The sequence below is a fragment of the Mauremys mutica genome, chromosome 1 (genome assembly GCF_020497125.1).
Source record: "Mauremys mutica isolate MM-2020 ecotype Southern chromosome 1, ASM2049712v1, whole genome shotgun sequence".
In the NCBI taxonomy this organism is placed as follows: Eukaryota; Metazoa; Chordata; order Testudines; family Geoemydidae; genus Mauremys; species Mauremys mutica.
Genome location: NC_059072.1, coordinates 68,123,355 through 68,151,101, shown reverse-complemented (window position 1 = coordinate 68,151,101; position 27,747 = coordinate 68,123,355). Strand labels below are relative to the sequence as shown.

Sequence of the window (27,747 nt, the reverse complement as noted above, 5' to 3'; positions counted from 1 at the left end):
ATACTGTTTTGGCCTACCACAAACTACAGGACTTTTCTGTGGTGCAGGATATATGGCAACATGAAAATAAGCATCCTGTAGATTGAAAGCTGCAAACTTATTTAGCAATGGTGACGTAGATATTAAGGTAATCATCCTGATCCTTATTTGCTGAATGAAGGTATTGAGCATTCTGAGGTCCAGAACAGGTCTCTAACTTTCCTTCTTCTTGGGTATGAGGAAATATTTGGAATAGAAACCTGGAATAGGATTGAGCAGGGCATGAGGTTGAGTGATTACAGGGATGATGCTCTCTGTTGCAAGGAGGCAGCTTCTTAGGTTAATACTTTAGGCCTGGTCTACACTTGGGGGGATCGATCTAAGTTACGCCACTTCAGCTACGTGAATAACGTAGCTGAAGTCGACACACTTAGAGCTACTCACTGCGGTGTCTTCACTGCGGTGAGTCGATGGCTGACGCTCCCCTGGCAACTCCGCCAGTGCCTCTCGGCCTGGTGGAGAACACGAGTTGACAGGAGAGTGCTCGGGGGTTGATTTATTGCGTCTAGACTAGACACAATAAATCGATCCCCGCTGGATCAATCGCTGCCTGCCAATCCAGCAGGTAGTATAGACATGCCCTTTGATGCCTATATATGAGAGCAGTCACTGCTGCTGCTGCAGGTGATAAACTTTTGATACACAAGAGGTGTGTATATGTCTAATGATTTCAGGCTTGCTTTAGAGTTTTTGAGCAAGTGTAACATACTGCTTTCTTGCCAAACAGCTCTGCCCCTTCATATAGCAGGTCTTTTGTAGAGGCCCTGTACTTCACACACTAAAACTTCTCTGAGAGGAAGTCTAGAGAGCAAGTTCTGTGAAAATATGTCAGAAAATCTTCTCCACTATGCTAGGAGTGAATAAAATATATCCAACTCAAAGGGAGAAGCTGCACAGGCAGGGGTGGTAGAAGGTAGGGCCAGCTTTGGGGTAAGTACAGGAGAGGACGTTGATACCACTGAAGTATTAACCTCCCAAATTAAAGAGATATGCAGCCTTCCTGATAGTAACAGAGTCAGGCTCCTCAGTATAACATCCCTGTGCTGATGTTACAACACCCTAATAGGCACTGATGCCCTGGATATAGGAACCAGACAAGTGGTACACTACATTCCACAAGAGATCCACCACTATCCATTCCAGGCCATGGAGTCTTGGGAGGCAATTTAGACCTCTCCTTAGAGGATTTATGGAGAGATCTGCCTCTAGATTGAAGGAGGTGAATATCCTTCAGCCCTTTCCCCAACATTTTCCTACAGAACTGTTTAGTAGAAGGAGACCTATCTTGTCCCACGTTCTTGCATTACTGGGAGCAGAGCTTGAGGGGCATGCTTTGAACTTGCTGACTAATGAACTGGGGGTGGGGGGTGTTAGGGTGACCAGACAGCAAGTATGAAAAATCGGGACAGGAGTTGGGGGTAATAAGTACCTATATAACACTAAGCCCCAAATATCAGGACTGTTCCTATAAAATCGGGACATCTGGTCACCCTAGGGGCTGTTGATCGGTCTGGCTCCCTAGTTGGTCCCAAGGAATAGTCATACATTTTCAGTCTGGTCCCCCGTTTCAACATCCTTTTTGAAAAGGACTTATACACACTGCTTTTTGAGGGGATGAGTGATTCCCATAAACAAAAGACAACACTGAGTGCGTCCATGACTAAAGGGAAATGCTACCTTGCAAGAAGAGCAATATTTGAAGCTAGGTGATTTAGGCTGAGGCATTCCTCAAAGCTAACTGAAACCTATCAAAAATTATAAACAGCTACAAAATGATATCATCAACAGGCAAATCATTAGTCTAACATTAAATAACCACTACGTGCAGCAATAAAATAATAAGAGCTAACTCTATAGGAGTGCAGGACACTGAGCACTCCATCACAGTCGTGGGCAGTGAGAAGGAATTGCAATGGTGGTTAGTCCTGCATTGTCCTTTATACCCTTGGTTTGAGGTACAGTGGTACCCAATGTGCATGAATAGACTGAACAGTCACTGCTAACTAAATATCTTCAATATCCAGCACAAGCGGCTCATGTGCACCTGGAGTGAAATACACATGGACATGCACTCTAAGAACCACCATCATTGATGGGATGCCACATGAACATAAGGGTCCCTTGTGGTCTTTTGCCCCTGACTGGCCCTCCTTAGTTTGCCCCTGAGCAGGGCAGTTCTTGGACCCTCAGCGCTAATTAAATCTAGAAGTATGTTTCAGTCTCTTGGCTGTGTTTGTGGAGGCAGCCTGGTGCAAGGGTGTTACCCATTTGCTGTCTCAGGCTGTTCTGCCTACCTTTCCTTCTCTGTACTCTCCCCTTTATAGCAGGTTTTGTTTTCTCTATGGATGACGTTGTTGGAGCCTGGCTCCATGATTGGTAGCTCTTGCAGCTGCGTGAGGGTGTGGTCAAGCCATTTGCCTACAAACAGGAGAGGCTCTCCTCCCCTTTCTGACTACGCTCAGTATGGTATTTGTAGGTGCCATTACAGTCCCCAGTTACGGGACTTGGTCTAATATAGGGCAAGACCATGAATATAAAAATATGGAGGGGGAGTACAGAGGGACGACAAATGTAACTGTAATAAGATCACACAATTACAAGCAAAACAATAATGGGAAACATAGGAACTGTGCACATTCTCGCTATGCAAACTTGATGGTTCCCAATTCTTTAATTCTTTCAATTTTACTGTATTTATTTTCTTATTTTACCAAAACTTGAGTGTTAGGTGTGAAATAGAGTACAGTTCTCCAGATATTTGTCTTTTTTTCTGATGTGCAAGCTCTCACTGCACAGTAGTATACTCAATCTCCCTCTGGTGTTCCAGTAGTGATGTAGCATCTGCTTAATACAGCATTAATCTTCTCATTCTCTCTCCTAACTATTGTATACATTTGTTCAAGTTACACTTGCTTAAGAGAGATGTGAAGGTCGTATGCATATTAAGACAGGTATAGCAATGCTTTACGACACAGTAGGATGAGCTCTTAAAATGCTGGTTAGACATAAGCTTCAACCACACAATCCCCCCTACAGTGATTTAGCGGGGAAATCAAATTGAAGAAGCAGACAGCTTTGTGGGTGCAGAGATCAATTCATCTGGGAAAATGAAAGTAATTCAAGCCACAAGTCACCTCAGCATTTCACTTCCTAAGGGAATACATTATAGAGTATTTTTTATAACTAATGGATCCTTCAAAACTAAGTTAATCTCAAAGGAAATATTTAAAATTTCAGAATTTATTTTTGCAATTACCTCCATTAGAACGTGGCTTCTTTTTAAACGAGACAGTGTTGACCATGTCCCATTCTGCTTCATAATTATTCTGGTGGTCTAACCCTCGCGGAGATTTTTCTTTAGGGGTTTGTGTCCACTCTACAACTGAACTGGAATCCTAAACAAAATTAAAAAAAGTGATAAAAACGAAAAACTGAATTTTATCAGTAGCTAATTTCAAGGTTTAAAAAACACAAATACCTTTGGTAAACTGGAGTTAAGATTGAAAGTACACAGACTTGAGTGTTAAAATCCTCAGAAGAACATAGTTATCAAACAAATATTAAGTGGAAAAAACAAGAAATTCCATGTTAAGTTTAAATTCAAAAGAAACCCAAACATTTGAAATTTATAGAAAAAGATAGTGAAGATCACCCAAATAATCTTAAATCTGCCCAACTAGAGATGCACTAAGAACAAGTAGAAATTTTAAAACAACCTTATCTATGTATGAAGCCAATTATAAAATCAAATGCTTTCATAGGTGCTGGAACTTAAAGTGATCATCATCATACACAGGGTTGGCATTCTGATTCAATGGCTCTCAGCACCCCCACAATAATTATGGTTCCAGCACTCCTGAACGCTTTGTGATTCTGTTTCAGAATTCCACATTCAAAAGTATACACATACAGAGGTTTCTCCAAATGTAAAGCGTGGTTCAATCTTTGTAACAAGGGCCCTGGGGGAACCAGATTAATTATTCTCCATAATCTTCATATCAAATCTGATCATTCTGCAAGTAAATAGACATTTTTCTAGCTGTGAGCCCAACAAATTTACCAGAGGCTCTGAGACAAGTTGAGTTCTGCCACCGTGTTTATCACCACCAATAAAAAAGGCTCTGCAAGCTGAGATATGGTTTCTTTCCATGAATAGCTCCCCTAGTTGACTCTGCTCCTGCTTATAACTTTCTTAAAGTAGTAACAGAGTGAGACTGGCATTTTTGCTAGTTCCACTGCTGTCCATAAAGCAGAAGAAGGGGAGGGGGGGAAAACTACTGTCTGCTGCTGCTTAGGAAAGTTATTAGAAGCAAAGGAGACACTGAAGTAGTCTGTCAGCACACTCCGAAAGACAAGACTAAATTAGTATACATTAGTATGTTATCTTCACAGCCAAGGGAATAGCAACAATTTTTTTATTTTTTTTTAAATTCTGTAGAAATTGGTGGCTTAGGCTTCCTCTTAACAGGGAAAGCTTCCTAGCAGTGTATAAGGCTGTGTCTAAAACTACACAATTTTGTCAACAAAAGTCAGCTTTCATCAACAAAATAGCGATGTGTACACACTACAGTGCTCCTACCGCTGATTTAGCTCTCCTGCTATGCCATCAAAATTATACCAGCTTGACAAGCAGCATAGAGCTTTTTGCAGCTAAGGCTAGATCTACACTGGGGGTGAGGGGTCGACCTCAGATACTCAACTTCAGCTACGCTATTCGCGTAGCTGAAGTCAGCGTATCTTAGGTCGATTTATCTGGCCGTGAGGACAGCAGCGAGTCAACCGCTGCTGCTCCCCCGTCGACTCCGCTTCTGCCTCTTGCTACAGTGGAGTTTTGGAGTCGATGGCAGAGCGATCGATAAACACGATAAAATCGATCCCCGATAGATTGATCACTACCCGCCGATCCGGCGGGTAGTGTAGATGTACCCAAAGTTAGATTGATGCAGTGTCAGTGCACCCACTGCACTTGGTTATGTTGCCATAAATGGCCTCCAGGTGGTGCAACATCCTGACTGCTCTGGTCAGCAGTTCAAACTCTGCTGCCAGTTACACAGGCATCTGCCCCTCACCCTTAAAAGGACCAGGAAATTTTGAAATTCCACTTCCTGTTTGCTCAGCCTGGACAGCTCACATGGCATCTTTCCAGCTCACCATGGCAGCTCCATGCATTAAACAATCTCCCACATGGAGTACATCAGAGTTGTTGGTTCTATTGGAGAGGAAGCTGTGCAATCATAGCTCCACTCCAGCTGTAGGAACTTCGATACATACAGGAAGATTTCTCATGGCATGTTGGAGAAGGGCTACAAATGGAACACGACTCAGTGCCATACAAAGATCAATGAGCTGAGGAAGCCGTACTAGAAGGCAAGGGAGTCAAATCATTGCTCTAGTGCTACATCGAAGACCTGCCGCTTCTATAAAGAGCTGGACGCCATCCTCGACAGTGACCCCACCTCCATGAGCCCCGTGGATACTTCAGGGGAACCGGAGACAGTGGCCAGCGGCCTCAACCCCGAGGACAAAGTGATGGACGAGGAAATGGAGTTGGAGGATGAGAGGGGACAGGTGACAAGGTTGTCTGGGATCATGGCAAGTCAGGACCTCTTCTTGACCCCAGAGGGTTCAGGCCAGTCCTTAGCACTCTGTGATGTGCATGATGCAGGAGAGGGGAGTTCTAATAAGTGCTCATTTTGATTGGATACTGCTCGATTACATGAGGTAGAGCTCTCGTTTGCTTTGTTATATGCTAGAAGTTGCTTAAGGGATAGAAAGGTACAAGACGAGTTGTGTTTGCGTCTGCTTCCCATTCGCCTTTGCAGGTATGCAGTGAGGACTCTGAGGAACAGTGTGTTAATGCACATAGATTTCATGGGTACTCGCCAATCCTCTGCTGAAGGTTCCTTGGCAGAGCTGCTTTGTTCCTTCCTCCCGCTGTAGGAAACTTTTCCACAGCCACTGGCAATCACTTTTGAAGGGACCAAAGTGGCACACAGGTAAACAGCATAGGAACCAAGACTGAAGCTGCACGCATGCAAGAGATGCACCCTTGCATCCTTTCTTACCCTCAGGAGTGAGATATTGGCTTCAATGACCCCTGCCTGTGGAAAATGGTGGCAGAATTTACAATATTGTCCCTAGTCACCTGCAGTGATCCCCTTAACAAAAACCACCTAGACCCTTCGCCCCATCTTTGAAGACTGCACCTCCCCTCCCACGGCCAAACTCATGATGTTTAGGGCAGTTGCCGAGCTGTGTGCTTGCCAACGGACAGTGAAAAAAAGGTTTATTTATTTTGATTCAATGCTCCGAGTGCACTCACAATTAGAGCCCTGTGCAAATACAAAAATGTGGATTCGCATCCGCAAGAATCAACTTGTACCAGAACTGTGATTCGCACTCTGTCTTTAATCTATATACACACATCCGCACCAGCACGCTACCTCACAGTGTCTCTTGAGAGGAGCATTGTGTGAGTGCATGTGTACTGTATAAAAAAAGGTATATGGCTTAAAAACGTGCACAGGCATAAGAAATTATACAACAGGCATCAAAACAAATAGCCTTTTACATTAAAAATAATAAATTTCTCAAGTCAATAATGCTCAAAACCACAAACTAAACTATAAAATAAAGAAGTCTCCCTCTCATTTAGCTTGCAATTTATAAAGTCATCACACTTACAGCTCAACAATCCCAGTTTCTTTGCACCAGCTGCTGTTCTCCCTGTGGAAGCATGCAGGGGAATACTATCACAGGCTACAGTGCTTAATTTTTGCAGGGCTTGTGGGCAACCCTGGCACCTCTTGGCTTGGCAAGTCATCCTCCTAGGGGGCTGCGAGGAGCAACGACAGGTAAATTTCCCCACATTGGCACAGGAGGGGGGAACGGGGATGAGGAACACAGGATGGGGGAGAAAGTGCTTTCTGGCTGCCTAGCAATGTTTAATTTTTACCAGGGCTGAGCCCCAGAACCTCTTGACTTGGAGGGTCATCCTCTGCACCCTCCTCGGGGGCTGTGAGCAGAGGAGAGGAGCAACGACAGCAGGCATTCCAAGACTCCAGGTCAGTTTCCCCAGGTGGGCGCAGCATGGGGGTGCAGGGATTAGGGGCCAAGAGGGGTGTGCACAGGTGAGGGGCACAGGAGTGAGGTGGAAGCACTCTCCGGTTGCCCAGCCAGTGTTTAATTTGTGCTGTATCAGGTCAGTTAGAGAAGGAAGCTGCTGCTTCTGCAAAGTAAGTCAGTATGGATTCCTGACTTACTTTGCAGAAGCAGCTGCCTCCATCTCCAACTGACCTGATGTGGCAATGAAGTCAGGAGAGGTTTCCTAAACTGCTTGACTGCATAAACTGAGGCAACAGGAGCATGGGGAATTTCACTGCCTGTCTTGATCTATCACCTCCCCTTTCTCTTCCTAGGGGGTGGGGAGGAAGGGAATATAGGCTCTGGAAGGCGGGGAAGTAGCCTCATAGGCTATGAGCTGCAAACAGCTGCTTCCCTAACTTTGAAATCCTATATTTAGAGCCCTAAAATAGATACAAACTTTGTATGTGTATCCAATCCGGCATCTGCAAAAATGGTCCGCAGATGTCCGCATCCACGGATGGGGATATCCATGGACATAAAGCTGATTCCTGCAAATCTGCAGGTCTCTACTCATGATCATGCTTCTGTTTATTGTTTCTTGAGCTTCTGCAGATGTGGCCTTGAGGGCAACCCCCTACACACCAGCAGAGTGCCTCCGCCAGATAAGGAAGTAACCCAGGAGGAGTAAGAACATGTTTCAAGAGATACTCCAATTGTCTGGACACCAGAGATCAAGATCAAGGGGGAGGGATAGCTCAGTGGTTTGAGCATTGGCCTGCTAAACCCAGGGTTGTGAGTTCAATCCTTGAGGGGGCCATTTGGGGATTGGTCCTGCTTTGAGCAGGGGGGTGGACTAGATGATCACCTGAGGTCCCTTCCAACCCTAATAATCTATGATTTCTATGATCACAGGATATGAAGAGAGACAATTAAGAGTAGATGGCCAGGAGTGAATGATAAAAGTGATCGAGGACCAAAAGAGATACTGAAGTCCCTAACTGCACACAGGCAGAATACATGCATGCTCACGCAGCCCATACAGAACTGCCTGCCATGCCCCCCCCCAACTCCACCCACACATTTCTTGCATCTTCCCAGCCCCTCACAGTACCCTGTTCACTCCACCCCTTCAGACAGGTTCCACCCAATGATAGCTGGACTTACAGCTACGAGAGCTTCCAGCAAGAGAGTTACGTCCCTATCAAAAAAGCATTTTTGTGTATTGGTTATTGCTGTTTAATAAAAAGGAACTCTCTGGAAATAAAATCAATCTTTATTTGTCTCCTACACATGGTGGCTGCTGCTAGAATTAATACACAGTGGCAACTGGCACATTTGCAGACTACAAATCACAGTCAGGAAGGAATCATCAAAATTTTCATTCCACACAGCAAGTAAACAAACCATGGCAGAATGCTTTACAAAAAAGAGACATTACTGAGGCAAATTGTCAAAATTCAAATAACTCTCCAGTGAGCACCTCTAACAGCCCTGTATCTGGCTGCTCAAAATCAGTAGCCAGGTGATCCGCCTCCACACTCCACCCCGGGGAAACTTTTCACCCTTAGCTTCAAACATTATGCAGCATACAGCAGGCTGCTATGAGCACAGGAATATTTTCTTCATTGAGGTCTAACATCTGCCATAAAGGCGGTGCCAGCAAGCCTTTAAACTACCAAACGCACATTCAAAGGTCATTCTGCACCTGCTCAGCGTGTTGTTGAAGTGCTCCTTGCTGCTGTCCAGGTTTCCGATGTAAGGCTTCATGAGCCATGGAAGTAAGGGGTATCCTGGGTCTCCCAGGACCACTATGGATATTTCCACATCCCCCACTGGAATCTTCCGGTCTGGAAAGAAAATCCCTGACTGCAGGTTTCCATACAGGGCAGTGTTCCTGAAGATAAATGCGCCATGCACCTTCCCTGACCACCCCATGTGGATATCAGTGAAATGACTATGGTGATCCACAAGCGCCTGCAATGCCATAGAGATGTATCCCTTTCTACTGATGTACTCTGTCACAAGATGATTCGAAGCTTAAATTGGGATGTGTGTACCTTCTATTGCCCTGCTGCAGTTACTGAATCCCGTTACCACAAAGCCATCCACTATTTCGTGTACATTTCCCAGAGTCCTTCGTACCAGGATGCGATTAATGGCTCTGCAAACTTGCGTGAACACAACCCCCACGGTGGACTTCATGACTCCAAACTGATTTGTGACTGACTGGTAACAGTCTGGAGTTGCCAGCTTCCACATGGTGATTGCCATGCACTTTTCCGCTGAGAGGGCAGGTTCTCATTTTGGTGTCCTTGCACTGCAGGGCAGGGGCAAACTCCACAGACAGTTCCAGGAAGGTGGCTTCACACATCCGAAAGTTCTGCAGCCACTGCTCGTCATACCATACCCGCATAATGATGTGATCCCACTACTGCCCCAGATTTGAGGGGTGTGTACCCCAGAATTTGATCAAGCTAATTGCAACTATCTTGTGTGCATTCAGCCACCATGAATTAATACAATAGACCTCCACAGGAGTTCAGGGTTAATTTGAACAAGCTGCAGTTTCTGCTAACCAGAATGGGACAAGGGGAGAAAGAGTCAACAAATTGAGACTAAAAGAAAACAAGTGGATTTGGGCACCTTTGATATAGACGTTTATTATGACTAAGATTGTTAGGAATGCTTGTTGAGAAGTAGTTTACTGAAGTTAGGAGAGGTGATGACCCAGTAGGGGTCACTATGAGCTGTGTTCTGTAAAAGTTAGTTATAATAAGACTAGATAATGTACCTTGGAGCAGTTCTCTGAAGCTATCCTGAGAAATTTTTTCCTGATACCAAACTCCCCGGCAGAGAAGCAACCTGCCATTGCGGGCCAGTTGTAAATTACTCAATACTATCTCAGATTAGGTAATTATTTGGGATGTTCTAAACCTATTGCTCATGTCTGTGTGTACTTAAATCTAATAAATTGTAATTTTACATAAGAGCATGCTTACTTTTATTAATCTTTCATCAGAATTGCTGTGTTCCCATTGATTTATTCCTGACACTGCATGGAGTGAAATAGTTAAGTTACCACTGGTTTGGGTTCTGAAAACCCTGATAACACCACCACTCAGTGCTTACTTCCCGAGCTCAGTAGCGATGGTTCACCATGTGCAGCTGCTCTGTGAATACCAAAAGTAATCTAGAATTGTTTCTGTCCATGGCACACAGCAGAGCCCACACCACAGATTCCTGTTCAGATTTGCAGTTCATGAAATACTGCATGATCAGCCACGTTGTTCATAACACTTATCACAAGACTAGAGGTCAGTGCAGGATCCATGCTTTTAAGCAGAGATGGCAGGTGCACAATTTACAGGGGCTGTTGAAAAACATTACGAAATGTAGTTGGAAGCCCATGAAATGACAAGACAGAAAAAATGCATCATGGGATGAGGAGCCTATGCCCATGATGCACTGCAATCTATTCCCACAACTTCTAGCGGCAAAATGGGGCAAGTTGCACAGTGGGATAGCTACCCACAGTGCACTGCTCTCTCTCTCTCTCTCTCTATGCTAGAGCATCAACTGTGCACGCACTCTGACACAAAGAGCATTGTGTGAACACGCACAAGCGATGTAATTATAGTGGTTTATGATCATCGGCATAACTTGCGTCGACTTAGGCTATATCTACTCTACAGAGTTAAGTGAGTTCAGTTTTCAACCCCAGGGTATAAACGGAATGAAAGAGAGAAGTTGGAGACTGATATTGCCGTGAGGAAAAGTTAAAGTTATTTGGGTGACCTTAATTGTGCATTCTCACACTTTCGTATGTTTGTGCGTCTTGTAACTACCAACACAGAATTTCCTGGCTTTCTAGATTTGTGGGTCATGTGTTTTTAAGCAACAACACTAAAGGATCTTTAACATTCTAATCTTTTATAGGGCTTTTATTTTAACATACTTAGTAGGCAGAGGCCAAAATTGGGCTTATCATAGTGGAAAGGTAAAACCACTATAGCTGAGGTAGATATAAGCTTTCTGTTTGAACACTTAGAAAAACTGGAAGTTAACATCTATATACATACGAAGATTACACAGATCCCTGACCAGCCCATGCAGAGAGACTTCTGCAACATCAAGAGAGGAGTAGGAAACAATTACTTGTTTTAGGCCTAGTCTTTCTTGACTAGGATTTAAATGTCTGATGTTCACTCATGTTACCTACCTCAATTTAAGACCTTCCAAAATTCTAATCAAAACAAGGCAAGTTTTATTTATTTGTATTATAATAGCTTTGTTTTAGTACACACCAAGCTAGTACAATTAAAGCCTAGAGGCTTTAATCAAGATATTTTCTCTCCTAGACTTACATCATTTTAGTTAGGATGTTAGCTCACACATCCTAACACAACATCTTTAAACCTTTGACTAGACAGAGTCATAGAGGTAGCACTCCCCTCTTTCATACTCTGAAGACCAGGTTTCATTGGATCCTAGCACCCTCCACTCAGACAGCAAAACATAACTGTCTTTTTGTTCTGTTTTACAGTGTTTAGCATAATGGGGTCGAGGGCTAGGGCTCCTAAGCACTACAGTAACAAAAAATAACCACCACCCTTAATAAATAAACTTCTAGTTTTAGGATCATCTAGCTAAATTTAACAGATGAACAATACAAACAAAACCTGCAGAGAGATGAAAAGATGAAAGCCAGTAATTAATAAGCATACCTTTCCAGCACAGAGGATATTGGAAGAGTCCAAAGTATCATCCGATGGTCTCCAGTCTACTATTACTTCAGCTTCCTACAATACAAGTTACACTTATGCATCAAACACAAATTCAGTAAGATTATAATTAAGAAAATGCAGATCAACCTATTTACACAAAGAATTACGTATGTTTACTTTATACATACATTATTTTAGGTATAGCTGCCAAACATCATGGTGTTCAGTAACAAATACAAACAGTGATGATTTTTCTTTTAATATTTTAAACTTGCGAAGGTATGTTAGATGCATTGAAGGTAAATGTAAGAAAAAAAAATCTAACAACTGTATCAAATGATTACCTTTTCTATGACACGTAGTACTCCTGATATTATACTGTCCTGGTCATCATTTTTTGCACAGGAGGAATGAATGAAAACCCCTTCTTGTTCATACACAACCTGTAAAAAAAACAAAAATGGATCAACTTCTTGTTTTAATGGCAGAACAACATTTAGACAACATAAGTACTTAGACAGATAATAAGGGGGAACTTTACTCACAGTATTACTGTCATGTCCTAAAAATCACATTTACAGCACCAAAATGGTACTATACAATTAGTTTGATCTACAATTTTAATTTGCCCTGCAATTCAAAATTAATCCTGCTGCACAGACACAAAAAGTGAGTTTCCAGAGTCTTATTCTGGACAAAGAAATGGTTGTTGCACAAAATGCTTGAGTTCAACTTCGTTATATTGAAAGATTAATTTATAGGATCAATGAAATACTGTAGTACAAAGTTACTTTGGAAGAATTTTAGATCATTAAAATTGATCTGAATGGTGATCTTTGAATGTATCTATCTATATGATGTAAATTTAAGCATACCAAAAGTTAAAGACTTACTTACTGTGTAAACTCTATTTCTTATCAATGAGATTTATTTTCCCTTATATAAAAATTAATTTGCAAAAATCTAAACAGTGTTCTCCTCTGCCAAGATTCAGCATGATCTCCTGTGCTGCTTGATATAAATAACCTTAATCAAAGTCTACCAAAGGAAACGAAAACCAGGGTCATTGGGAACCTGAACAAACCCGCTCATTTGGCTGGGGGTGGGGGAAACTGAGTGGAAAAAACCCAAATGCTCAATACTAAGGTTTTGAAAAGTGAATCATGCAACATTATGTGATTCATTTTGTGGACATATTTGTTCCTCAAATATAAAACAGCATGCATTGTTCAAAATGGAGAAATGTACACTTCTGAAAATAAAATGTAATAATCCTCTCTTCTAACTAGCTCAGCCTTTTGTTAGTGTGCTAAAATACCAATACCCTTTTATCAGCTTAATTGCTTTTGAAAAGTTGTTGCCAACTTAGCTACTTTGTCACTAGATTTAGTGACCTTTTGGTTTCCCTAGTGAGAAAATAAGTGTCAAAGTGACCAGTGACAATTCTAGCAACTTTCACTGCCAATTACAGTGACATTCAGAGAAAGAAGTCACCAATATGTATAGTCAAAAAATCATTCACAAGCAGCTCAGTAGTGTTAATAAAATCCATTCCAGGCTCTTCTTACTACATTCTTTTGCACACCAAGTCAATGTCATTACATCTCAACTGAAAATGTCCTCAGAAGGAATCACATTCCAGGGCTTCTTGGCCTGAGATCACTATAATCTGCAGGCAAGGAAAAGAAGTCTGTGGAGACTAATTAAATACTTTGCTAAAACCAGGCGTACTTTGGAGAGAGCAGCACATTAGTCAAGGCTTATTTTACCCAAATGTGTTCTTTTTTGCTGCTCCATAGTGGGTAGCACACCCTGTGATGCAGGGAAAAATGGCTAATGAAGTGGGCAGGGTGAGGGAGGCAGGTTAGCTAGGGAAGAGAGCTGCATGGATGGAAGTTGTGGTGGGATGAGACAGAGCCATGTGCTCCAGTGGGGCAGAGGTCACCAGGGATGAAGCCCTTACTACAGGATCAAAGGTAGAACTAGCTTGATTTCAGCTCCCCTTTACTCTTTCCCATGGCTTGGCTTTGGGTTAGCTGCGCAGCTGTTTTCAGAAATCAAATCCTAGATGTGAGGGGGTAAGGAGTCTGGCTAGCTGATTTTTGCTTTTAAACCTACTTTCTTGCAGGGCCGCCCAGAAGATTCAGAGGGCCTGAGGCAAAGCGGGGGAGCTGCAGCGCTTGTACTCACCAGGCGGTGGTCCAGGTCTTCGGCAGCATTTCGGCGGCAGGGGGCCGTTCAGTCACGCCGTGTCTTTGGCAGCACTGAAGGGCCCCCCGCCGCCGAAATGAAGCCGAAGACCCAGACCGCCGCCAGGCCAGGGCTCGCGGGGCATTTAGGCGGCAGGGGGCCCAGTTGCTCCACGTCTTGGGCAGCACTGAAGGGCCCCCCGTCGCCAAAATGCCGGCCAAAGATCCGGACCGCCACCGGGCCAGGGCCCAGGGCCTGGGGCAAATTGCCCCACTTGCCCCCCCTCCTCTGGGCGGCCCTGCTTTCTTGGCTCCCTGCAGCACCGAGCTCAGGTCAGGTGCATGCCCTCTTCCTCTGAGCTCTCCATTTCACTAACCTGTCTGCTCAAATCCAGGCTGGCAAGAAAGGGAGGCTCACTTGAAATTAACCAACCCAAGCCACCCTAGGCTGCAGTGTACAGAGCCTTCCCAATGAGCAGAGGGCTGCAGTTTCCTTCCCAATGAGTGGAGGGCACCCTCCTGATGATGACAGTGTACTACTGTAGTAGTTGCTTCTGGTGTGCTACAGTAGTAAAAAGAGCATGGAATGGATTTTTAACAACACTAATGAGCTGCTTGTGAATGATTTTGTGACTATACTTGCCTGGACATGCACATGCATGTATTTAATTCTCTGGAAATTTTGCTAGTGACATTTTTTTACTCCTTCTGAGTGCTTAAACAGCTACATCTAGCCACTTTTCAGGGTCTGACTGTGATCAAATAATAGGCAGTCAAACCTGGCTTTCTGGTTTCAGTGGCACCTGACCATGAAAGCCAGATAGAATTTGTGCAGGATTCTAAAACACCACTGTTTACTTAGATAGCATGAGAAATATACACATCTGTACAAAATAATCAACAATCCTATATGCATTTCCCTCCCTTGGGTTCCTCACCACTCTGAAGAGTTCTTTGGGCTTGGGGTAAGTCCTCTGGAGTGTCTGGAATCCTTCTGTGTATTGCAGCATGGATGCTGGAGCCAGGCTTTGGGGCCTGAGCCAGAAATTCTAAATCTAGAGTGTCACCAATAAGTGTGGATGCTCAAGCCCTGGCATTACAAATGCAGAGTACATGGACTCAAGTCCTGATAATACTGGGTTTGACACTGCAGTGTTTACATACCTTTCATCTACTTTGCCCTGTCTTTTAAAAGTAGAGCTCTGAAGTTAATACATCATCAAAAGTCTCATTATTAAATTTGTAGTACAGCTTCTTCTAGATCACAGGATTGAGGCTTCACTATACTAGGTACTCTACACAGACCCGTATTAAATATCATCTTGAACTACTACAAAAAGGTTGTAATACTCCGATTTACATATATAGTTTCTGAAAATGGACAGACTTTTCCTCTCACGTTAATAGGATTTTATGTCCTACTTCTTTTATGACTAGCATGGTACACACTTCCTCTGCAGTCCATTTTACCTTTAGAAAAAAAATTATTCTGTTTTTATTTCAGTTCTGTACTGAATAAAAGCTGAGATGAAAAGGCAGATGAAGTAACAGAACTGTTTTCTTTTTGAGCGTGACGCTCGAATAGGAAAGACACGTCTGGAAGAAGGTGATATCTGTCAGGAGAAACTAAATGAAAGCAAACGGAAATACTACTTGAAAATGAAGCAGAAAGAAAGAGAAGCTTGTCTGGAGGTGAAGATGATGACAAAAGATGCCTATCAATATCCAGTAGATTCAGAAGGAGGATCTCACAAGCAAGAAATTCTTGTTTGGAATACTGAGAACAAAGATATGAGTCCTGAATTAATTTTGGATAAAGAACTGAAGAGTGAAACTACCAAAGAGTTGGCTAGCAGTGATCCAGATACACAGAGACAGCTAAGAAATGCAGACAAAGATTTGATTCTACTGAATAAGGTTCCTAAGAACTCAGCCTCTTTTCCATGAGATTCCTGTTGAATACTTTTCCAGTAAACATTTTTGAAGACCTTGCTGAAAGAAAAAAAAAAAAGTGTCCAGAAATTGGCTTGTGTGGAGGTCAGCATGCTCAACAACTGTTCCGCTTTCCTTGTCTTTTTGATGGATGCAGTAAACAGCTGCAACAAAAGTTATCAGTGCTTGGCACGTCTGATGAACTCAAAAGTAACCATGTTTGAAAGCCAGGAGCACAATTCTGTCCATTTTTCACTCTACTTGGACTGGAAAAAAGTTTGAAGAACCACACTAGAATTGATGGTGCTCTTCAAAAACAAGTTGAGGAAGAAACCATAAAATGGCATGAAATATTTATATGCATCTTAGATGTCATATTGGTTTTAGTTGGTTTCATTTTGCAGATCTAACAGCAAAACAGGGGACCAAGGGAACAGCCTTTTCTTTTGTACTTTACAGTTGCTTGAGGTATCAGAATGGAGTTCACAGAAGACAGCTAAAACCAAGTCCTAAACACTTATCCAAAATGTACAGAAAGCATTCTACTATGATATGACTGTTGGCAGAAAACCAGATGCTTCCTATAGAGAGCAAATTATTTTTGTTTTGTGATACATTCAAACTCAAGATAACGTATGGGAAATTACAGAGTGCTTTTTGATGTCTGAGGACTTGGGGGGCGACGGGGGGGGGGACGACATTGCAGAGCCAATATGCAGAATACTTGAAAAGAGTGGTATCAGCCTTCAAAATTGTAGAGGTCAAGGACAGGACAATGGATCAAACATGGCTGGAATTTCTGAAGGAGGATTTTACAGAAGAATCTTCAGGCAAACTACTCACCACATAGTGTGCACAGCCTGAGTCGAGTCTTTGTGGTGTGCATGCACACCACAAAGTGTGGACATAAAGAGTTTCTTTGGAAACACTCAAACTCTGCAACTTGTTCAATTCCAGCCCTGCCTGATTAAAAGTTCTGCAGAAATCTGCAAACATTTTGTTGCACACTAAGTGGTATTGAAGAACTGAAGCAGTGAAATCACTATCAAAGCAATCGAGGGAAATTCTACAAGTTTTGGTGAATCCAAAGAATCAAGTTGATTTGTCTGTGGACATATACAATAAAGTAGAATATTTGTCTGGTTAAAATATTTCAAATTCATTTTACTGGCTTAAACCCCTGCAAGCCATCAACAATGTAAGATGTTTACTTCAAGACTCAGAGCTTACATTTGGTGAAGAATCAAGGCTGATGAAATCACCTGCAAGTGAAATGGAGCACCTTCAAGAATCTTGGCCTCTGATTCTTGAGGAGTCCAAACTCGTAGCAGCTGGCCTGGGTCAGAAGAACAGGGGCAGAAAGAGGAAGACATTCTACAACAAAGACAGGATCACCACATATTACCAGGAAAAACAAGAAACCAAGTTCAAGGTTGACTTTATGCTGCTATAGACATTCTTATCAGGGAAATCACAAGAAAATCTGAAACAGCTAAACAAAATAAAAAAGCACTGTTTCATTTATTTGGAACCTGACTACAAACAATGCTAATGCTAATATCAGCTCAAGAACAATTAAAATGTTACCCAAGAGATTTGATAGAGGATTTTGTTGAAGAAATTCACCTTTTAAACAAACTGACACACACAGAGTTTGGAAAAATTACTTCAATTAAGCTGTTATACGAGATTTACAAACAAGGACTACAGAATGTTTTCCTGCAGACCAGGACTTTGATCTAAGGACTTTGATCTTGATACCTATTTCAGTTTCCAAAAAGGAAATGCTCCTTTAGCAAGTTAACCCTGATAAATAAAAAAAACCGGCTCCCAATCTACCATGGATAAGGTTAAGATTTTGTCATGGTTATTTTTAGTAAAAATCAGGGACAGGTCATGGGCAATAAACAAAATTTCATAGACGTCCATGACCTGTCCCTGACTTTTACTAAAAATAATGGGCAGGCAGGGAAAAGGGCTGAAGCACAAACCCTGCAGGAGTGGAGAGGGACTGACAGCCCAAGTTCTGGCCCCTGCCTCTGCTGCGAGGGCTGATGCCAAAGAAGTCAGAGTTTCCTTAAAGTCACGGAAGCCATGACCTCCGTGACTAAATTGTATCCTTAATCATGAGCTGAGACCACGTATCAGCCTTAGTGATGCTGTCAGAGGACAATCTTGCAAAGAGTATAAATTTTAATAGTGTGTTATAAAAAAAGTAAAAAAGATAAAGACGTGATTTGCCTTTGGTGATAACAAATCAGTTTTAAAGTTTTCAACAGCATTCTTCAAACGCTTTCTTCTCCATTTTGTCCTGGGCCCCCAAAAACTTCTGAGTAGTCCTAAGCCTTAGCCAAATCTAAACACCCTTACACAGCAAAAGTATAAAATGCGGTGCATGTAGATAGGCTGTTGCCATACACAAGTGTGGTCTCTTCACCTTCACAAACACTTTCTTAGTCCTCTGAGATTTTTCCTTCAGTTGCTGGAAGTACAAATTGTTCATTGGACTGGGTCAGAATCTTTACCAGATTATCTAATTTTAGATCATTTCATAGTTTCCAAGAAAATATAAAAAGAAGGCCATCAGCAGTTATCTTAACTATTGCAAATTATCAGAATGTTAATATGTTGGTGTGAAAGTCACAGACATTAATGTAATACGGTTACTACCCAACTAAGATGCTGGAACACACAGGTCACTTTCTGAACAGCAAATTAAGATATTTGAAAAGGCCTAAGAAAAATATGAATGTATTCTTTGACTGTATATCAGCATATGATGATTAGTAACTTTAAAAGTTATGCTACATTGTACTGAAACAGAAGTAGAGCAATTGATTGTAATAAGGCTAAGTTACATAACTAGTTCCAAGCACAACAGGCCAGAGAGGAAAATGTTTCCCTCATTAGTATTCCAAGAATGGAAACTATCCACTGTCAATGTTTTTTCCATATCTGGTGCTCTTCTTTAATTCCTTGGATGGGTTAAATTGTGAATAGGAGTATGCTAAGTAAAGAAGACACCGTGTAAGCACCAGCTTTCCTTCCTTTTATATCTGAACCATGAGGGTTATCACAAAGAACATACCACTATGGCAATTTTTTTAATTATGGGAAAGGAGGAGACAGAGGTAGTTATACGGATCATGATAAAAGTGCAGGCTTTTAAAGATTATGAAGTTTACAGTTTGGAATAACATGCACATCATAAGTTAGCTTAGCAAAACACTGTGAATGGTAACTGTCTATGCCCTGAAAATGTACCTATGTACTGCAAATACTTCGGGTATGTGTACACTAAAAACTTAAATCGGCCTTTATTAGGTCAACTTGCAGCCACTACAGTAATTACTGCAGTGGTGCATGTCCAAACTACCCTTCTTGGGTCGGTGGTGTGCGTCCTGACCAGGAGCGCTTCCACCGACCTAAGAGGCAGTGTGGGGAGCTGAGAGCTCCATCTCTCAGCTCTGCTGGCAGCTCCCTGCCAGGAGCCTGGCTGCCCCACAGGCTACTGGGCTTCCAGTGAGCCTCCCGGGGTTTCTCACCTCCCAGTTCCCCTGGGCTTCCCGTCCCTGGGAAGCAGAGTCCAGCTGCTCAGTGTTCTTGTCCACCTCAGCTCCCACGTGCTCCCAACCATGAGCTAGCCAACCATGAGCTATGCAGCTCCAGCATGGAGCTGTGAAAATGACAAGACAGCCAATGTTCCCAGCTGAGAGTAGGGGAAGAGAAAGTCACAGGGAGCAGGGTCCATTCTTGCCCCAGCTCCCTGCCAGGAGCAGGGTCCATTCTTGCCCCAGCTCTAAAGGCAAGCAGGGGGAGCTGGGCTTTAGCTGCCGGCTTTCTTGTCAATTTCATGCCTCCACTGGAGAAAGCTAACAGCTGATATAAGTAATGCAGTGCACAGACACTACATCCTGCTAACTACACTTATATAATCCCTAGGCCTCTCATGGAGGTGGAGTTATTATGTCCATGTAGTACAGCACTTACATTGGCAGGACAAGGCTGTAGTGTAGACAGTGACATAATTAGGTCAACGTAAGCTGCCTTACATAGACATAATTGTGTAGTGTAGACCAGGCCATGGGTCTAGCACAAATCTGTTCAGTTCTAATGACAGCTTTTGTGATGACAAACCAAACCATGCAAAAGAATGCCCATATCTGACTTAAATAAACCAAAAAAAAACAACTCAAGAAGAAGTCACACATGGATAATACAAGTCTGGGAAGGAGTGGAGACAAGGTACTCCTGTTTTATCAACTATAATGGATACAAAGGTCACACTGAATCAATCCTAGCTAGGTATTCCATGGTACAATAACCTAGTAAATGATGAAGCAGTGCTAGTAGTCATCAAAATCTTACTACTGCAAGGTTTTTCCTAGGAGTTGTGGGCTCAGGAAGAACTGAGGCTGAAGAATCAAGATAAAAAGCAGTGCAACAGCTCATATTTGGAAGCTTATCTTTCAAATAGGATTTTTAAATTAAAGCTTAAATTCTGCAGAAATTGAGGGTTTTGGATTCTGGTACTGCCAACCAACCATAAGCATTAAAAAAACATGAATCAGGCCCCCCAAAAGATCATGAGATGGCTTAGAGTCAGAAGCTTTTAACAAAATAAATAAATAGAGTCTTTATGTGCATTCTGCTTTTGGAGCATTTAGGGCTCACATCTTTGAGCTCTTTCACGACAATGATAAAGACTAGAAAAATCAGCTTTTTTTAAAGTGGAATTTTCATTTCATTCTAGGAGTTGGGGCTTTAAATAAAAATCCACCAAATACTGACAGGCTTGCCAGAGCTGGAAACAATGGGAACCACACATACAGGAAAGGTTTCCTACTTGATAGTAATAAGCAAATTTTTCAAGTCCTGCCATAGGTTCATTGAAAATGTCTTGAGCTATTAGAATAAGTGTTACAGCTAATTAATTATACAATAACAGTGGTATTTAAACTAAAATACAAGTCTCTTAAGCACAGACAGGATAAGAGCCTCAGGTAGTAATAAGCAACTTTTACCGTGAGCATTTATGTAAGAGAAGTTGTTCTTATTGAGTTGGGTTTTTTTGGTTTATTTAAGTCAGATATGGGCATTCTTTTGCATGGTTTGGTTTGGCATCACAAAAGCTGTCATTAGAACTGAACAGATTTGTGACAGACCCATGGTTAAAGTTGCAACTATTCCAGCTAGTTGAAATATAAAATAAGTAACTGTTTTGTTAGTACTTAAACATTTCTATGGCCTGGTCTACACTAGGCACAGAAAAAACATGGTGACTGCAATAAAGGGCAGAGAATTGAAGCTCACAAGTGTTTTAATGTAGACGGTCATTATTTGAAAAAGAATCTGAACCATGACCCATAATAAATGAAAACAAATTAAGTTAATACTACAAATTGGCCATATAGACAACAGAATAATCATTATTAAAAGAGAAAAATAGGGCTGTTCAAAGGTATTATGGGAGGTGTGGCAACAGCAAAGGACACAACCAAAGAGTGCAGGAACAAACTATGGCAAAATCTTAGCTGCTATGTAACATCTCAGGAACATGACTTGTATAACAGAGGCAACATATGATGCAGAAAACAGAGCTACAAAAGAATAAAGTACAGCTAAGATGTTGCCCTTACGACTGGTAACAACATACAGCCAAGTAGAAAGGGGGATAGGAGCAGAAAAACAAGGACCATGTACGGTCCCTCGACTGTCAGCAAAACTCCAATGAGTATCAAGAAACATTTTGCATGTTGATCAGAAGCAATGTATGGTCAAAAGGCAGGACCATTACAAATAGGACCCAGAAAGCAAACCTGACTTGGACATGTTGTGAAAGTGGAATACCGTGTGAGGAAAAAGTGAGTGACTGAGGCCCTCAAGAAGGGACTGCAATAGGACAGAGATAAAAATTAAAGTAAAAAAGTGAAAGAATTAGGATCTAGGGCAGTGGTTCTCAAGTTATTACATATTGTGGGCCACATATGTGGCCTACAATGTGTTACCTGGGCTGTAGTAGCTGGGCGGCAGGGCACTGGCAGCTCAGACCCCGACCCTGGACCCCCACCGCCACGCGGAGACGGTGCCCCAGGACTCCTGCCATGCAGCTGCCCAGGCCTTTGGAGCTCACGGGGCCACAGCAGGTTGCCCCAGACTCCAGAGCTGCCCCGGGACCGCATGGGCCCAGCCGGCTGCCTGCCCAGGGACCCCGCTGTGCAGCTGTCCCGGACCCTGGAGCTCACAGGACAGGATGGCTGCTCTAGACCCCGGGATCCATGCCATGTGGGGCAGGCTGGCTGCCCACCCCAGTCTCCCGCCGTGCAGCTGCTCACAGGCCCCCAACCCTCCGGGGCCAGATGGTAGCCCCGGACCCCCGACCCCACAGGGCCAGTGGGAGCCCAATCTCACCGCACTAGGCAGGAGGGCTGCCTGAACCTGTACCCCCAGGCAGCTGGGAACCTGAGACCCCGGGCACAACCACGGCCTTTAGCACACAGCTGAGCTGGGCCCCAGCTGTGCGCTAATTGGGCCACATGCGGGCCAAGGTTGAGAACCACTGATCTTGGGTAACTCAGGAAGCAAAGTGGGAGAATTAATGGAATTTTAGTTTAGTTAATAAGAATTGGCTGTAAGCGTGTATTGGGGTAAGATCTGAGATATTCATTAATCCGGTGGATAATGTGTTCAATCCTTTGGGATTGGTAGAACTTTTTATATGATGAACAAGATTTTTCAGTAATCTTCATCATATTTGACGTGGCTGTCTGGGTGGGAGCTCAAGACTGGGCTACTTTAATGGAACTGTATTTCTGGCTTCAGGGTAACCCAGGGGTCGGCAACCGGTGGCTCGCGGCTCGCCAGGGTAAGCACCCTGGCGGGCCGGCCCGGTTTGTTTATCTGCCGCGTCGGCAAGTTCGGCCGATCGCGGCTCCCACTGGCCGCGGTTCGCGGTCCCAGGCCAATGCGGGAGGCAAGAAGCGGCGCGAGCCGAGGGATGTTCTGGCCGCGGCTTCCTGCCTCCCGCATTGGCCTGGGACCGCGAACCGCGGCCAGTGGGAGCCACGATCGGCCGAACTTGCCGACACGGCAGATAAACAAACCGGGCCGGCCCGCCAGGGTGCTTACCCTGGCGAGCCGCGAGCCACCGGTTGCCGACCCCTGGGGTAACCAGTAAGGTATTTTAGACATAGGTGGGTGCTCCAGGGCTGAAGCACCCACAGAAAAAAAATTAGCAGGTGCTTAGCACCCACCGGCAGCCAAGCTCCCCTCTCGCCCCAGTGCCTCCCGCCTGCTAGCGGCCCCACTGATCAACTCCTCCCGCTCCTTCCCAGCACCTCCTACATGCCAAGCACCCCACGGGTAGGGAGAAAGTCAGTTCCTTGACTGTAGAAGCTGTTTTGTTGCTGGCTTGGTGAATCTAAATATTAGAATACTCCCCAAAACTGCTGGTTATCTGCCCCATTCTTTGCAATTTGCCCTAATTGAGCAATCTTAGCCTGACCCCCCTGAGATCCCAGTCACACACGGTTATACTGATGTAACTGCTCTGGTGCAAACCCTGAGGGCAGATGCTTTGAACTAGCGTAAACCATGACTTACATCCATGGACCTTTACCACAATGTAGATAAGTCCTTGGCAGGGGGAGAGAGTGTTCTCCAAACCCACATGTCAACTTGGGAGTTTGTATTTACTTGGAAAGATCAACACTCCGCATCTTTTAGCTTGTATCTATGACATTTATGAGCTAGAATGTGAAAAATGAGTTATGCAAAGAATGTATTTTATCTAGCCTTGCGAAACAAAGTTACCTTCAGTATTCAAAATAAATGAAAGAAGTTAGTACAAAATAGCAGTCAAGCCTACAGACTCTCCTTTTAAGATAAAAATTACTTATGAGATCCACTAGTAGGTTTTAGTCTGTTATTATGGCTTCAGGTTATGAAAAGGGAACACTTTTGTGTTGTATAACACCAGTGTCTACTTTTCTCATCATTACAGAAGCCTACACTAACACTGTTCCAATTTCCATTTCAACTTCTCATTGCTGAAGTTTTCAGAATAAGGTATCAAGTCCCTGATTAAGGAAAGAAGAGTGATGGGGATTTCAACGGAAGAGGCACAGACATCTAGTAATGAAGAGTATCAGAGGGATAGCCGTGTTAGTCTGGATCTGTAAAAGCAGCAAAGAATCCTGTGGCACCTTATAGACTAACAGACGTTTTGCAGCATGAGCACGAAAGGTGCCACAGGATTCTTTGCTGCTAGTAATGAAGAGTAACTCTAATGTTGATCATCCAATAAATTGCTGGCCTGGAATGGACACAATTTAAAATTTCACCCAAAATCTAATTTTTGTAAAAACAACCCAATACATTTTTCAATGAATATAGCCCCTTCAAAACAAATATTACCTGCAGCCTTTGAAACAAACATTGCAGCACTAGGAATCTGAAAGTTATACTTATTAAAAACAAAAACAACTGACTTAGTTGATTTTTGTTCAACTCATGAAAAATGCAAAGAAGTAAACAAAACTCAGTAACAAGTAAACAGGCTTCTTAAAAAATTCAGGTCTAAAATGTCTAGCATTAAAGAAATTTGTTTGCAACATATTTTTAAATTGATAGTTTAACAATTCTGAGTGAACTGACAGTTCACCTCATCCAGCTTGTAACTAACAGTGAAAAATGGTCTCCTGCATTAGTTTCCTTGCAGCTTCTATCTAACACCAGGACAGCAATTTATTACCTAGCTTTCTTTGCTAAATTCTTCCTCTAACTCCACTCAGCTAGCTGGACTACCCAATGCCCTCTGAGAAGGGTACACTTCGCTAATTATGTGTGTTCTCTTGAGTTAAGAGCAATATCATTGAAACTGCCATGTTCTGACATTTACAAGGAGACTGAAGTAGGACACCATTCTTTATTTTCAGACTTTGGTGATGTGCACCAGTGAGCCAACATACCTCGGATTTTCAGGTACACACCCCAGTAGCTGGTTCTCAAGGGTGGAACATACGAATGTAACTTGTTTTTTAAAAAGCATTCTGAACACAAAGAATTGTGATAGGCAGAATTTTTTGTTGGACAATAAAAAACTTGAAGGACAACTTAGATCCAATTTTTTTTTAATCCCCTCAAATGAATGCAAACCAAGATTCACAGAGTTAAATTCCAGAATTTCTCTTTGTTAAATCATGGTGCTACACTCAAAGACAATCAAGGAATTAGAGCCCTGCAATGGGACCTGGATCCTGTAGGTCCCACAGGACCTGCTGCCATAATAGCAAGAGTAGGTAAAAGGTACTTTGTTGTGGGTGGGATCAGGTGAGCAAAAAAACAAAAACAAAAAAACCCCATCACAACCAGACCATGGTAATTTGCTGGAAAACGTTAAATCTCTCGTCAGTTTAGCACATAAAAATTGTGTCTGAACTCTAATTATGTATATAATATATTAATTGACCAGGGGTTTTTTTGTTTGTTTTTTAGTAGCATGGGGGTATCTGTCTCTCTTGCGGGATTTGCAGGATCTAAGGTTTTTGCAGGTGGGAGTGGGATAAAAACGCAAGAAACAATGCAGGAGCAGGTGAAAGTTGGAATTGCGGAGCGGGATGGAATAAAAAAAAATAGTCCCATGCAGGGCTCAACCATGAATCAAAGGTTCAATGAACACAGGTATTTACATTAACACAATCATTAGATTTACGTTAAAATACCTTCTATTTACAGACCATACATCCCAAAGTATCAAAAGACAGCTACAGTCACTCCACTGAAACCCAACCCACCCTGGCAAAGAGAGTGGCTGCTAAACACCATGGCCAAGGACAATGGGACAACTCCACTTCTTCACAAAAGCGCTACGATTTTAAACAGCCACCAACTGACCAGCAGCCTGGTATTCTCCACGGAAACACACTGGAGCCAAGTTGCCTCCGCCAAACCAAGGGCCGAACAACAACTCGCCGCCCCCAGCACTGGGGAAACGCTGGGACTGCAGCACGACCGGCTGGTGGGCCCGGGCAAGACAGACAGACACCGCTTGTCGGGGCCAGGCACCCGATGTCACCAGCTCCTCGGGGGGGGGGGGGGGCAGAGGCGAAGGGCGCTGTTACCAAGCACCTCCCTTTCCCCCACGACCAAGCGCAGGGTTCCCGGCCTCTTCCCGCGCTACAGGGCGCCACGGCCTGGGGAGACACCACCACCCCCCCGCAGCCGCAAAAGGGATCTCCCCTGCCCCCCGCCCCGCCAGGGCTAAGGAGCAATGCACCCCAGCAGTACGAGGGGCCGGGCCGGGCCTCGCTCCCCCACCCCCAGCCTAGGACAGACCAACAGACACGCGGCAGCACCAGGGCCGGGCCGGGCCGGGCGCTCCCGTCAGCACGGGCCGCGCCCCGCCGCTCCAGCCGGCGGGCAGCAGCCGTTCCCTTCCCCCGTTACCTTACTGCTCGCAGGAGCCGCCATTTTCCCTACTAGTGTTTATGATGACGTTGCGCGCTTCACGTGCTTCCCACAGCTCCACAACAACCTCGGGCCCCCGCCTCTCGCGAGCCCCAGGGCCAAGCGGCCGGCGCATGCGCCCCGGACAGCGCGCCTCCTGGCGCCAGAGAAACGCGGATATGGCGAACGAGGGGCGGGGTTGCCTTCCGGAGCGAGAGGTTGCCCTGACCTCGCGCTCTCCCCGCCGCTGCTGGCGCACCGCTGGGCCGCCTGCGGGTGGGGACGCGGCCGGTGCCGCCGCCGCTGGAGATGTCCCCGGGGGTGAAGCGCTCCCCCTACCCAATCCCACATGCAGGGGCATTGCCTGGCTCCCACGCACCACCACTAACCCTGCATACGCGTGTCTCTGCCTCCCTACCTCACATACCAGGGTTTTACCCCTCTGGAGTGTGGGGACCATGCAGAGCGATGCTGCTCCGGTTCCGTTCTAGTGCTGCATGGCCTGAGTGGGAATCCTCTGCCTCTGAAGTGACCTCTGTGTTTATTCTTCATGACCTATATATTCTAAATCGTTTCTTTTATTATTCTTAGTAGTGAGGTTTAGTCTAGTTAGTGTAATGTAGTTCTCCCACCCTCAGAGCTTTTCTCTGCAAAGACCATGCCCAGAGCCAGGGTTAAAGAACTGAATTTCCTGCCTTCATTCTTTCTCCATGGGTGATGAGCTCCAGTGTTGCCTTTATTGCCTTGGGGAGGGTCACATCTCTGTCAGGTACAGCATTTGTCAGTCCTTCCCTCCCTGAACCCATGAGAGACGATGGCTCCGACTAAAGAAGCATCTCATGGAGGAAGCCATAAGAGCTCAGTTGGACCTGGGCTAGAGAGGTGCCCTCCAGACAACAGCCTCAGTCAGCGGGCAGTGCACCTCCAAGCACAAGCTCAGTAGCGAAGGCCAAAGCAGCTAAGTCTAAACAACTATTACTTGGCTTCTCACAAGAGTAAGGGGCACTCTCGCAAACACAAGGACAATATCCTTTCAAATCTGCACCTAGAGCAGTGGTTCCCAAACTTTAACAGCCCGCAAACCCCTTTCACTAAATTATGAAATCTCATGAACCCCCTCCTAAAAAATGAATATTTCCAGGGATTTAAGTTTAAATTTCCTCAGTGTGATGGATGGGCTTGCTTTGCTCTGCATAGCTCTTGGAAGTCCAGAACCACTGGAGAAAGATAAAGTCTCAGGTCTGGTTCAGCATCAAGTTTGTTTCTGTATTTGGTTTTCAGATGTGCATATGGGGAAAACGCTTTCTCACATGAGTATGTTGTTGAAAATG

At 44.0% G+C, this 27,747-nt stretch overlaps 1 protein-coding gene across 3 annotated transcripts in view; it reads right to left on the bottom strand.

Moving 5' to 3' along the window:
• Positions 1-27,747, bottom strand: part of TBC1D15 (TBC1 domain family member 15) — a 108,293-nt gene that overhangs the window by 49,554 nt on the left and 30,992 nt on the right. For 2 of the 3 annotated variants that reach the window (XM_044978848.1, XM_044978863.1), the window contains exons 1-4: positions 26,417-26,570; positions 12,194-12,292; positions 11,850-11,924; positions 3,296-3,434 (exon numbers count right to left, since the gene is read on the bottom strand). In XM_044978848.1, the coding sequence (XP_044834783.1) occupies positions 3,296-3,434; positions 11,850-11,924; positions 12,194-12,292; positions 26,417-26,440 (337 nt within the window). In that variant the 5' untranslated portion in view covers positions 26,441-26,570. Of the gene's footprint in view, positions 1-3,295; positions 3,435-11,849; positions 11,925-12,193; positions 12,293-26,416; positions 26,571-27,747 lie in introns of those variants that run through there. The other variant, XM_044978857.1, reaches the window with a different exon arrangement.